We start from the raw sequence: 11587 nt of genomic DNA, 5'->3' as shown, positions 1-11587 counted from the left end.
AGTTCTTGTTCCAGTTGATGTTTGGTTCTCTCTCTAAGGGTGTCCATGTCTGACAGCATACATACCAACCCTTCCTTTTCTCTCTCAAGCATGTCAGTGTAACATGACAGATCTTCTTTCTGTTCATCCAGAGCCTTGTGCTTTTGCTCCAAAACACTCAAGAGTTTCAGTATGTCTTCGTTGTTGTGTTCCAGTCTGGTGGTTTTGTGTTTGATGTTCTCATTCATCTTTTCACTCAGCTGTTGAAGTTTCACTCTCAAAGTTTCTGATGCTTGCATTTTATTCAAGAGCTGATCTTCTCTCATTTTGAGCTCCGATTGTTCTCCTTCAATTCTGCCCTTTTCTTTCTCAAGCATTCGTCTGTCCGTGTCAATAGTAATTCTCATCTCACTGAGTTGTTCTTTCTCATTCTCCAGCATTTGCCTCTCTTTATCAATGCCAGTCTTCATCTGATTGAGTTCTTCTCTCTCTCCACTGACGCTGTTCATGGCAGCTTCCACCTCTTCTTTCTTCTTATTGAGATCCTTCCTCAAAACCTCCATTTCGTGTCTTTCTGTCTGAACCTGAAGGGTCAGATCTTTAATGTTGGTTTTCTCTCCATTTATCTCATCAAACAGACGGTCTGCCTCATCTTGCTTCTTTTGGAGCTCATCTTTTGTCTTCTCCAACTGGTCTCTTTGCTCTTTGACGTCTTGCTTCTCCTGTTGTAATATGTCACTTTGCTTCTGGAAGTCAGTCCTCCTCAGCTCCAAGTCCAGCTTCTCTTTGACCATCATCTCACTCACTCTATCCAGATCCTGTCTGTTTTTCTTCAGCTCTGCCTTCACTTTGTCCAGAGCTTCTTTGTTCAACAAAAGTTCTTGTTCCAGTTGATGTTTGGTTCTCTCTCTAAGGGTGTCCATGTCAGACAGCATACATACCAACCCTTCCTTTTCTCTCTCAAGCATGTCAGTGTAACATGACAGATCTTCTTTCTGTTCATCCAGAGCCTTGTGCTTTTGCTCCAAAACACTCAAGAGTTTCAGTATGTCTTCGTTGTTGTGTTCCAGTCTGGTGGTTTTGTGTTTGATGTTCTCACTCATCTTTTCACTCAGCTGTTGAAGTTTCACTCTCAAAGTTTCTGATGCTTGCATTTTATTCAAGAGCTGATCTTCTCTCATTTTGAGCTCCGATTGTTCTCCTTCAATTCTGCCCTTTTCTTTCTCAAGCATTCGTCTGTCCGTGTCAATAGTAATTCTCATCTCACTGAGTTGTTCTTTCTCATTCTCCAGCATTTGCCTCTCTTTATCAATGCCAGTCTTCATCTGATTGAGTTCTTCTCTCTCTCCACTGACGCTGTTCATGGCAGCTTCCACCTCTTCTTTCTTCTTATTGAGATCCTTCCTCAAAACCTCCATTTCGTGTCTTTCTGTCTGAACCTGAAGGGTCAGATCTTTAATGTTGGTTTTCTCTCCATTTATCTCATCAAACAGACGGTCAGCCTCATCTTGCTTCTTTTGGAGCTCATCTTTTGTCTTCTCCAACTTGTCTCTCAAAGTTTCTGATGCTTGTATTTTATTCATGAGTTGATCTTCTCTAAGCTTTAGCTCTGACCGTTCTCCCTTAATTCTGTCCTTTTCTTTCTCAAGCATTCGTCTCTCTGCCTTCACTTGGTCCAGAGCTTCATCTTCTACAACAAAGTTTGTTCGCCATTGATCTTTCACATCATCTTTTTCAGTCACATCTGATATTTTCATTAGGCCTGTTTCCAACAGTTCAGTTTTCACCTTCTTTTCTGTTTCTTCATCAGGTCCCTGTTCCTCCCTTTTTGCCTCCTCAGTTTGTGTCGTTTGTAGTTTTTCTGTTTCTTCTTCCTGTTCAATTTCAAGCGCTATTGCCTTAACTTCGAGAAACTCACTTTCATTCCCCACCTCTCTTTTTCTCTGGACTAACATCTTTTTCTTGATTCTCTCCTTTTCTTCCTCTCTTAACTTTTGTTTCAGGTTATTTAAAACACAAGCCATTTGCCTTTTTATCTCCTCCATTTCCTCTTTTGCTTGGGCCATGATTTTTGCTTGGGCATCCATTTGTTGTTTTTCATCTTTAATTGCTGCTTTCAAATCTTCATTTTGCTTTTTCATGAGCTTATATTTCTCCATACATGTGTGAATCAATTCCCAATGCTTTTCAGTTTGATTTGGAACCTTTTTGACAGTAGACATCCTCAGCTCTTTCGTTCCACTTTTGCTTTCGTCCTTTACGCTTTGCAGCTTCAGTTTCATGATCTCCAGTTCATCCCTCTCTCTAATGATTCTCTCCAGTCGCTGGCTAAGCTCTTTCTTCCTCTTCCCTGTCTCCCTCTTGAGGGCATCTTTTTCTCCTTCGACCTCAGCCCACATCTCCTTAAGTTCCTGCTCTTTTCGAATGCTTTTATGGAACACTTTTTGATTTTCTCTTTTCTCGATTTCCAACTCTGACTTCAACACTTCCATTTCCCTTCTTTCCCGCTTAACATTCTGTAGTGTGATTTCAAGCTCCCTGTCTTTTTTTTCTATATTGTACCACATGTGGACCATTGCATCCCTCTCATCTTTTGCTTGTATCGTCAGTTTTTCAAACTCAATCTTTATCTGAGATTTTATTATGTTCATGTTGTCTCTAACAGTATTGCTCTCAGCCTTTACTGCTTTGAGACATTCTCTTTGCTCCCCTAAATGAACACTTACATTTTTCAGAACTCCCATTTCATTCTTAATTATTTGCAAATGTACATGAATCTTTTGCCTCATGTTTTGAAGGTCAGTAATGGAATCTTGGACTTTTGAGCTTTTTAGTACCATTTCAGCTTGCTCCCTGGTGCTTTTTACCTCTTGCTTTTCCACACTTTGTTCCTTATGTTCTTTGTATACCTGGAAACAATAAGTCTTGTCTTTTATACTCTGTTTCCCATCAGCCTGTTCTTCCTTTTGTCTTTGCAGTTTAATCCTCAGCATTTCTAACTCATCCCTCTCTCTCATGGTTTTCTCCAGTCTTTTGTCTAATTCTCTTTTTTTTATTTTGCTTTCTCTCCTCAACAGTTTATTTTCTCTTTGTATTTCTTTCCACATAATGTCACTCTCCTCCCTTTGTCTCCTGCTTTTTCTAAATATCTGTTCACTCTCTTTTTTCTTTATTTCCAGCTCTGACTTGAGCAGCTCCATTTCTCTTATTGCTCTTTCAGTTGTTTGCACTCTGTCATCGAGCTCCTGTTTTTGTCTCTCCATACTCTCCCTGAGACTGTTCATTTCTTTTATTTCCGCCTCAACTTGCTGTCTTGCTCTTCTCACATTGTCCATCTCTCCTTGGGTCTGTTGCCTCAGCATCTCAATATCTTCTCTCTCAGTTTTTTGTGCCATTTGCTCACATATTTCCTTTTTCAGTTGTTCATTTTCACTGTTTTTCTGATCCAAACTGTCAGTTATCAGTTTTATATTCTCCTCCATTTTCTCATTTTCTGATTTTAGTCTGGAGATTTTATTTTTCATCTCCTCAATTTCTTTGCCCATTCTGGTTTTTGTCATGGTGTCCATTTCTGTATTTCTTTCAGTTCCAACATGTTTCTTTATATCTCCGCTCTCTCTCTCACTATTTTCAAAGGCAGGGTCCTTTTGCTGCCTGATTTCAGCCTTGAATTTTTCAAGGTTGGCTCTTTCCTGGGATATTAAAAGATAGCTGTTGTCTAGTTTTTGTTTTGTGTCCTTGACTTTATAATTCAGATCCTCAAGTTTTGCTTTGGTCTCCATCATAATGATCTCTATGTCTTCATTTTTCTTTCTTGCATGAGCAGTCATTATCTCTATGCTGCTCTTAACTTTTGCCATTTTCTCCAACTTTTGCTCAGTCATTTCAATTTGTCTCTGCATTTTTATTTTTAAAATATCTAACTCATCTCTCTCTCTCAAAGTTTTCTCCAACCTCTGATCCAGTTCTCTTTTCTGTTTTTTTGCTGCAGTTTTCATCAATTTCATGTCGCTTATTTCTTCTTTCAGATGCTTTTCGTTTTGCATCATTGCCGTTTTTACCATTTTCAATAGCTCTTGGAATTGTTTCATGTCCTGTAACAATCCTTCAATTTCACTATCTTCACCCTTGTCTTTGTCAATGTTACATTCTTCAGCTTGGTTTTCAAGTTCTAGTTTCATTAATCTTATGATTTCTTGAGTTCTATAAATCTCTGTTCGAAGTCTTTCTATATCAGCACTTTTATACGAGCCTCCATCCCTCTTCTCAGTATGTGTCTGTAGATCTTCTCTTGGCTGCAGACTTTCTTTTTGCTTCTCAACTTCCCAGCTCATCAAGTCACATTCATCTGCCTCTTCTGTTTTTACCTTATTGCCATTCTCCATTTTTTGCATTTGAACTTCATGCTTGAAAACATTGTTTACCCTCAAAATGTCTTTGGATTCTGTTTCTTTCAGCAGTCCAGTCTCTCCTTTCTCTACATATTCACTTTCCCTGACTGTGAGTTCTAACCCACTTTCAGTCTCTGGTCGCCGGCTGTGCAGGTCATTTATTTCCATAATAAGCCTTTTAATCTCCTGATTTTTTTCCTCAACGTTCTCCAAAGCATCCTTCATTTGCTCCTTGATTTCCTCCTCTCTCGCTTTGAGTTTGGATATCTGCCTTTCCACTTCAGCCTTTTCTCTTATATTTATCACTAATTCTGTCTGATCACCCATTAGTGTTCCCTCATTAATTTCTGTCTGAGTTTGTAAGAAAATATTCTGCTCTTCCTTTATGTCCATTGCAAAAAAATGTTGTTCTTCAGTCAGTTTGCACTCTGAATTGATATGCTCCTCATCTTTTGTGTCTTCACTTTGATGTTGGTCGGCCTCTTCTGTAACTTCTGCAAATGTTAGGGTGTCTCTGTCTATTTTTTTCAGGGGTTCTTGAAGTTTAGATGTATTCATTGTAGATTCTGTCAATACCCATCTGCTGAGCTGAGCTTTCATGGAAGTCAGCTTATCCTTCACAAAAAAGAAAGAATTGTCATTGCTTTTGTCAGTGTTTATCATGCAGTCAAGCTGGGTCAACCATGATTATGTTTTGATCAAAGGACTTCCCTTGTTTAATCTCATAAGTACTTCAAAAATATGTCCACCATTGCTGCCTGCCCAGCCCATCTTCATACCAAAAGCATTGGTCAATTTATTAAGGGTGTCAAAACAACATAGGTGACGTCCAGTGGCCGTAGTAATAAGGATCAGAGTAAATGAGGAAGTCTGGGATGGATGAATGGGTTTCGTCACAATCAACTAACAATATTAATCATGGCTCAGGTCAGGTTAAACATCTCAGGACAACACCTGGACCCTAAAAGAACTAAAAACAAATTATTTGTTTTGCCATTATTTGTTTGATTAAATACACTTGGGCTTCTCTGCTATGTCATGCTAAATTGTTGGCATATTACTGGCCTAAGATTAAAAAGAAGAAAAAAATTGGGGAAAAACTATTTACTTACCATATATTTTTTGACTTCCTCCTTGTTTTCCTCCATCGTCCTTTGGGCTTTGAGCATCTCCTCCCAGGTGTTGTTAATCTCTGCAGCAGCTTTTTCTATATGAGCTTTCACCTCCCCCATAGTCAGAATTATAGTTATTGTATCTTCCAGTTTTTGTTCAACCTCCAGCTTTTGTCGTTGTATCTTTATCTTCACGATTTCCAACTCATCCCTCTCTTTCATGGTCTTCTCCAGCCGTTGGTCGAGCTCCTGTCTCTTTTTCTTTGCTTGAAAATTCATCCATTTCATTTGGCTCTTTTCTTCTGTGAAGTTCCTCCTGTTTTCTGTGTCCTCTCTCACCCTGGACAGCATCTTTCTGATTTCCTCTACTTCAAGAATCACTCTCCGCATGCCAGTGTTGATTTGGTTCTCGGCGGCTGTCTCCATGTTGTCTTCCTCAAACTGATTTTCTATTCTCTCTGTCTCATCTCTTTCAGATTGGATCTGTGCCAACTTGTTTTGCATGTCTTGCTTTTGCCTCTGCATACCACCTTTCATCTCTGTTTCCCACTGTGTTATCGTCATGTTAGCATCTGTGTCTTGTCTTTGCTCTTGAGATGTCATGTCCTCCATTGGACCAATCTCTGTCCTTGGCTCCTGTTTCTCTCTCAGACTCATTTCCAGTTGTTGTTCACTGTCTTCTAGTACATCCCAAAGTTTCTCCATCTCTTCTTTAATTCTGCAGAGTTTTATTTTCACAGTGTCAGTGCTGCCTTTTCCTTCTTCCTGTCTTTCTCTGCTTTCCACCTCTTGGACTGCTGGGTCTCTTTGATTTTTTGTCCACATTCTCTTCATCTTATGAATGTTTACATTCATATTATGTTTGATGTGCTCAATTTGTTCTTTATGTTGTGAAATATCCTTTTTATTTCTCTTTAACTCTTGCTTTATGTCTTCCATGATTATCTCCATTTGCTCTTTTTCCTGCTTTGCTTCAAGCATTTCTTTCTTATTTTTCTTTATTAGACTTAGCAGCCTGTCAGCCATCAGCGTCTGCATGACCTTCGTCTCTCTCTTTATCTGCTCCATGGGTTCGTTTGATTCCTTCCATGATTGTGTTTTATCATACTTGATCATTTCCCACTTGTGTCTCTCATTGATGATCTCAATATGTCTTTTTTCCAGACATTCCTTCTCTTGATGTATTTCAGCCCACATTTTCTGAAGTTGCATTTTTTCTTGAGTGGCTTCATCTTTTTTCTCATTGAGTTTGTCATTGACGTTTTCTATCTGTGATCTGAGTCGTTGTATTAATAAATCCTGCTCATGTTTTTCAGCTGTCAGTCTGTTAATGACCTCTTGTTGCCACTCTGTCTTTGTCTTCAGGTCGTCAATTTCAGTTTTCTCTCTTTGTGTCTCTTCCCAAAGCTGTCCAATCTCCTCTATTATTTGGCATGTCAATTGTCTTTGTCTTTTAATTGTCTCCATTTTGGTTGGTTTGTACTCTGTTTTGGTCGTCCTGCTGATCTGTTGACTTTGCTCTGATGGTCAAAAAAATGGACAGAATATCACTGGCTACTCTACATGGTGTTTTAAATTGAGTTAAAGCAGGCAAAAAATAGTTTTGACTATTCAGATGAGAAAATCCCCACTTCCAGCAGTTTTATCTTCTTTGGTGACAGCAAAAAGAGGACAAGTAGAACAAGAAAAGTGGCCTCTTCTCTGTACAGTCACAACCCACCCAAATCCACATTATTTCTACTTACTGCTCCATTCTCCCTGCTGACCTCTGAACTCCTCTGTTCTCTCATCTCTCCATTTCCAGAGTCCATCTTTCTAACCCTAACTCTAACCCTAATGCTGAATCCACCTCCACACTCTTCCTCTCAGTCCTAATCTGGACCTCCTCTGTCTTCTCACCTTCAGGCTGTCCTTGGCTGTCTGACTCACTGCATACTGAGAGACTGAGAAGAGCTGAGCATAAGAGGAAAGTGAACTCTTGGAGGACCTTCTCAACTTCCAGTCTTAGCCTCCTCTTGCTGTCTATCATGTGCTGAAGTTGCTTTCTGTCATCCCATGTTTCAAATCCCAGAAAACTCTTTAAGATCTCCCTTTCTCTGATCCAGCCCACTCCTCCTCTCCTCCACGCCCACCCCAACCCCACTCCTCCGCCTCCTCTCTCATCCCTTTTCCCTTTAATACTACCAATAAAAACAAAACTGATCTCAGGATACAAATGCTCTTCAAATCCTCCAGCAACGCTACCCCGCCCAGTAACAGCACGCACCCGTTATCACTTCTGTAATGTAGATAGTCTCTTAGACTGTGCTTTCTGCATCTCATTTTGCAGAAAATCTTACGTGTAATTTCCCCAAAGTAATTTCTGTGTGCATTGGAGCATATAGTTCATGAACTGTGCGTGTTATAGCAGAGTGAATTGAGGAAATGGAAAGGAAAAACAGATATTAATCATGCCTTGTTACCAGCAAAGGAGCAAATAACTAAAATAAGAAATGCATTCTTTCTTCTGTAAAACTGCAGAAGTTGTATCAGCAAAATGTATGAAAAATATACAAAGTGAAAGTACGTATTATGTGCTTAGCAAGTACCTCAAAGTTGTCTTGAGTTGTCTTATCTACAATGCATGAGTAAAAGTATTTAGTTACTTTCCAAGTGCTTTTGCTGCCTGATCATATTAACACCTTCACTTTTCTACAGTCACCTCTTAACCACAGCCAAAGGTGGGGAGTTGTGTAACCTTATACATAAATACAATAATCATGATTTAGTTTCCACTGAGGGACAACAGAACAGACAACAGAGGAACAACAGAAAAACATTAGTGAACTTTTTAAAGATTTCGTGAGCTATGCTCAGCAATCAGCATGACCATTTTGCATGTAATTGTCAAGATGAACAAACAGTACTGTATGGCAGATAAAATATTGTTAAATATATGACACTTTTTGGCATAAGTATATTGGTTTAAGAAATAACTCCTCCACTTACCTTGCTTCTCCTCCTGATTCTCCCATGTCTCCATATTATACATTCAAAACAGATGTTTCTCATGAGATCACAGGCCTGAGGAGGATGACAGGAAATTGGAATTCAAAAATATCTATTAAATATTACAAAATATTTTGTAGGTAAAATGAACCATTGAAAGTTTTTAGGCTTTATCATGTCTTTATCTTATTTGCTTACCTCAGCATGGTTTTGTTGTGTCCAAAGACAAAGTAAACCATGTTAAACTCACAGTCCTAGAAGACAAGGCCCATTTTAGCAGGTCATTTGAGCAGTGCGTTGGTCTGCTTGGATGTTAAACTCTGCGGAGATCTGCAGGGATGAGGAAGGCTGGCACTATCTTCTTCAAAACACTGTATATCTCCTCCCTCCACACATTTGTTGACCACCAGGTTTGAGTTTCAGATAGATGTGACACCCACTAAGTGTGGATGTGATTGGACGGTAGGTGACATTTTGGTGGTGAAACATCTAGTCTGGTCCCAGCTGATAAGGGTGGGGTCGGTATTTGGCTTGCTGCCCACGGTTTCCCTCAGTATGTCAGCATGAAATATTCCCCTATGAATAGGCGATGGAATCAGGCGTACACTGATCATTTATTGAATTCATATCATAGGTGAAATATTCTGAAACACATTTCATCAAAGATTTGGTTCAAATGAATATGCAACTGTTTTGCATTACTATTACTAAAACAAGAGATTTCATGAACTGCATGAAAGCAAGGAAATGTTGGAAATGTAAAATTAGGCTGAATTTCACTCTTTTGTCACTGTATGTGGAAATAAGTGGAATTGTGTGAGACAAACTTCTCAGAAAAATGGAAACATTTTGTTTGTAACTACTCCCTTTCTGTCTTTATAAAGATAAGTTTATGAAGATAAATACAAACATGTCCCAAAGTTCACAACACTCAAACTGCCACTCATCTCTGGTTCATTGTAATAACTTGAATTTACAAAATTACAACCTAGTTTAACAGTTTAATAGCTCATTCATTTAGACAATGTTCAGAATAATATATAAAAATGTCACTGAAAGACATCACAGCCACTGTCTCTCTACAGACAGCCCACACGTGCAGTATAAGAGAGCAACCACCCGTTCCTTAGGCTTTACAGCTTTCTTTTGTGTTGAAGTGCACCGCCCTCTGCTGGACAAACTTCAGCCCTAGAACGTAACGTATTCCAATTTTGTTTATGAATGTTGCACTACCAGTTTTTATTTTGTTGTGAAGAAAAAGGCTCTGTGACTTGGGTTGCTATCTCTATGTACTTTTTATGTTATCATCTTGACTGTGTTTTTGCTCCCACTTGTCAAAGACACACCAATGAGGTGCATCTGACAAGTTCCTGACAGGTACAACTGTGGATGGCCTGGTGTCTCAGTTATTAATGTGCTTAATTAACTGCTGACCTGTCCAAAGAACCTCCTTTGTCATTACAACAAGAATACAAGAATGAATGCTGATGAAATTATCTCAGCCTACCAAAACTCTGTTACATTGTTGGAACAGGTTCCATCATGGCTCCACCTCAGCATCTACAACAGTAACATGATACTCACACATTAGTGCATAAGTATTAATAAAAAATCCAATAACATAATATTTAATAGTATATCAGTCACAGGGACATTTGTATCAATTATGATTTTTTCAGCATGTGACCTCCTCTGCACAGTTCAAGTTTCACTGTAATTTGTTTATCTCCAGATCTTGAGCTATAAAAGCACATGAAATATATAGCAGACACACACATACAAGCAGCATGTGACAAATGACACACTGATCAACAAAACTTGCTGTTCTGCCAACATTTATGAGGTCAAAGTCAGCCGAGATAGAATGATCCTTCTCAGTTCAGAATGAACTTAGACACTATAATGATGCTCTGAGCCACACATGACGGCAGCACTAAACTTAACACCTTAAAGCGAAGAATGCTCTAATGGGCAGCATGGTGGTGGTTAGCACTGTTGCCTCACAGCAAGAAGGTTCCAGATTTGAATTCGCTGGCCAGCAGGTTTGTGGTTTGAACCTTGAACCTTTCTGTGTGGAGTTTGCATTTGGGTCTATGCTGTATAATAGAGTCAATAACACCTGTATAAAACTCCAGACCTTGAGGTCTAGTTTTTAGTTTATGGTGTCACTGGTGTCCTAACCTTAACCCTAACCCTGGTCACTGTCAGGCTTTTAAGAGGTTATATAAACTTTTACCATTTTTTTTAAAGTATCCAGATCTTGCAAATGATTTGTTAATATGTTTTAAGTGAAACAGCTAAACTGGCATATGTGCATTAAACGACATAAACGGCAAAGCTTATGCAGTTCAAGTAGTTTACTTAAAATGCTCATAATTAACCCTTGGAGTAAATTCACACACCAGGATAGACTAGTTTGCTGTAGATGAATACAATTATACAACCAAATGTTGTATACCATTATACAAGCAAACGTGCACCTGATAAATTACCATATCATTAAAAAATGTAGTTCCTGCATTCTCTAATCACATAATAACTCATTTAATAACCAGAAGATCAAAAAATTACAGTAACTGGCTGGCAACCCTGCTGCCAGTATACTGTGATTTTTCCTACTTTACATAATGTTTACTGTGATTTTCTACAGTAAGAGAGTTGCTACTGTGGTTTTCTACAGTAAATAAGTTGTTACTGTGATTTTCTACAGTAAGAGAGTTGCTACTGTGGTTTTCTACAGTAAATAAGTTGTTACTGTGATTTTCTACAGTAAGAGAGTTGTTACTCTGGGGTTCTACAGTAGTGACTTCATTATTGTGATTTTCACAGTAACTCTTAGATTACTGTAATTTTGAAGTAACCATACAGTATTATACTGTGAAGTAGTACACGGTAATTTACTGCACAGAAACACAGTAAATTACTGTGGATTTCACAGCTGTTTTTTTACAGTGTAGGTATTTGAAGGATTGCACCACCTCAATGTCCTTTCCTCCAATGCTGACCGGGTGAAGTGGGGGCTTAAACCTTGAAAGTCCATGACCATGCCCTTGGTCCTGGAGGTATTTAGTAGGAGGCCATTCTACTCATTCCAGTCACTAAAGGCTCTTATCAGTT

At 38.9% G+C, this 11587-nt stretch overlaps 1 protein-coding gene across 1 annotated transcript; it reads right to left on the bottom strand.

Moving 5' to 3' along the window:
- Nucleotides 1-405: 405 nt before the first annotated feature.
- On the bottom strand, nucleotides 406-8760 carry LOC139213337 (trichohyalin-like). The gene is made up of 5 exons (XM_070844014.1): nucleotides 8669-8760; nucleotides 8471-8545; nucleotides 5483-7002; nucleotides 1402-4985; nucleotides 406-427 (listed from the first exon to the last, which is right to left on the bottom strand). The coding sequence occupies exons 2-5, from the start codon at nucleotides 8511-8513 to the stop codon at nucleotides 406-408; spliced, it is 5169 nt and encodes a 1722-aa protein (XP_070700115.1). The 5' UTR covers nucleotides 8514-8545; nucleotides 8669-8760.
- Nucleotides 8761-11587: the final 2827 nt, after the last annotated feature.

Source organism: Pempheris klunzingeri, chromosome 14 (assembly GCF_042242105.1).
Source record: "Pempheris klunzingeri isolate RE-2024b chromosome 14, fPemKlu1.hap1, whole genome shotgun sequence".
Lineage (NCBI taxonomy): Eukaryota > Metazoa > Chordata > Actinopteri > Acropomatiformes > Pempheridae > Pempheris > Pempheris klunzingeri.
The sequence above is the reverse complement of the archived record's forward strand: the minus strand, read 5'-3'. Positions and strand labels throughout refer to the sequence as shown.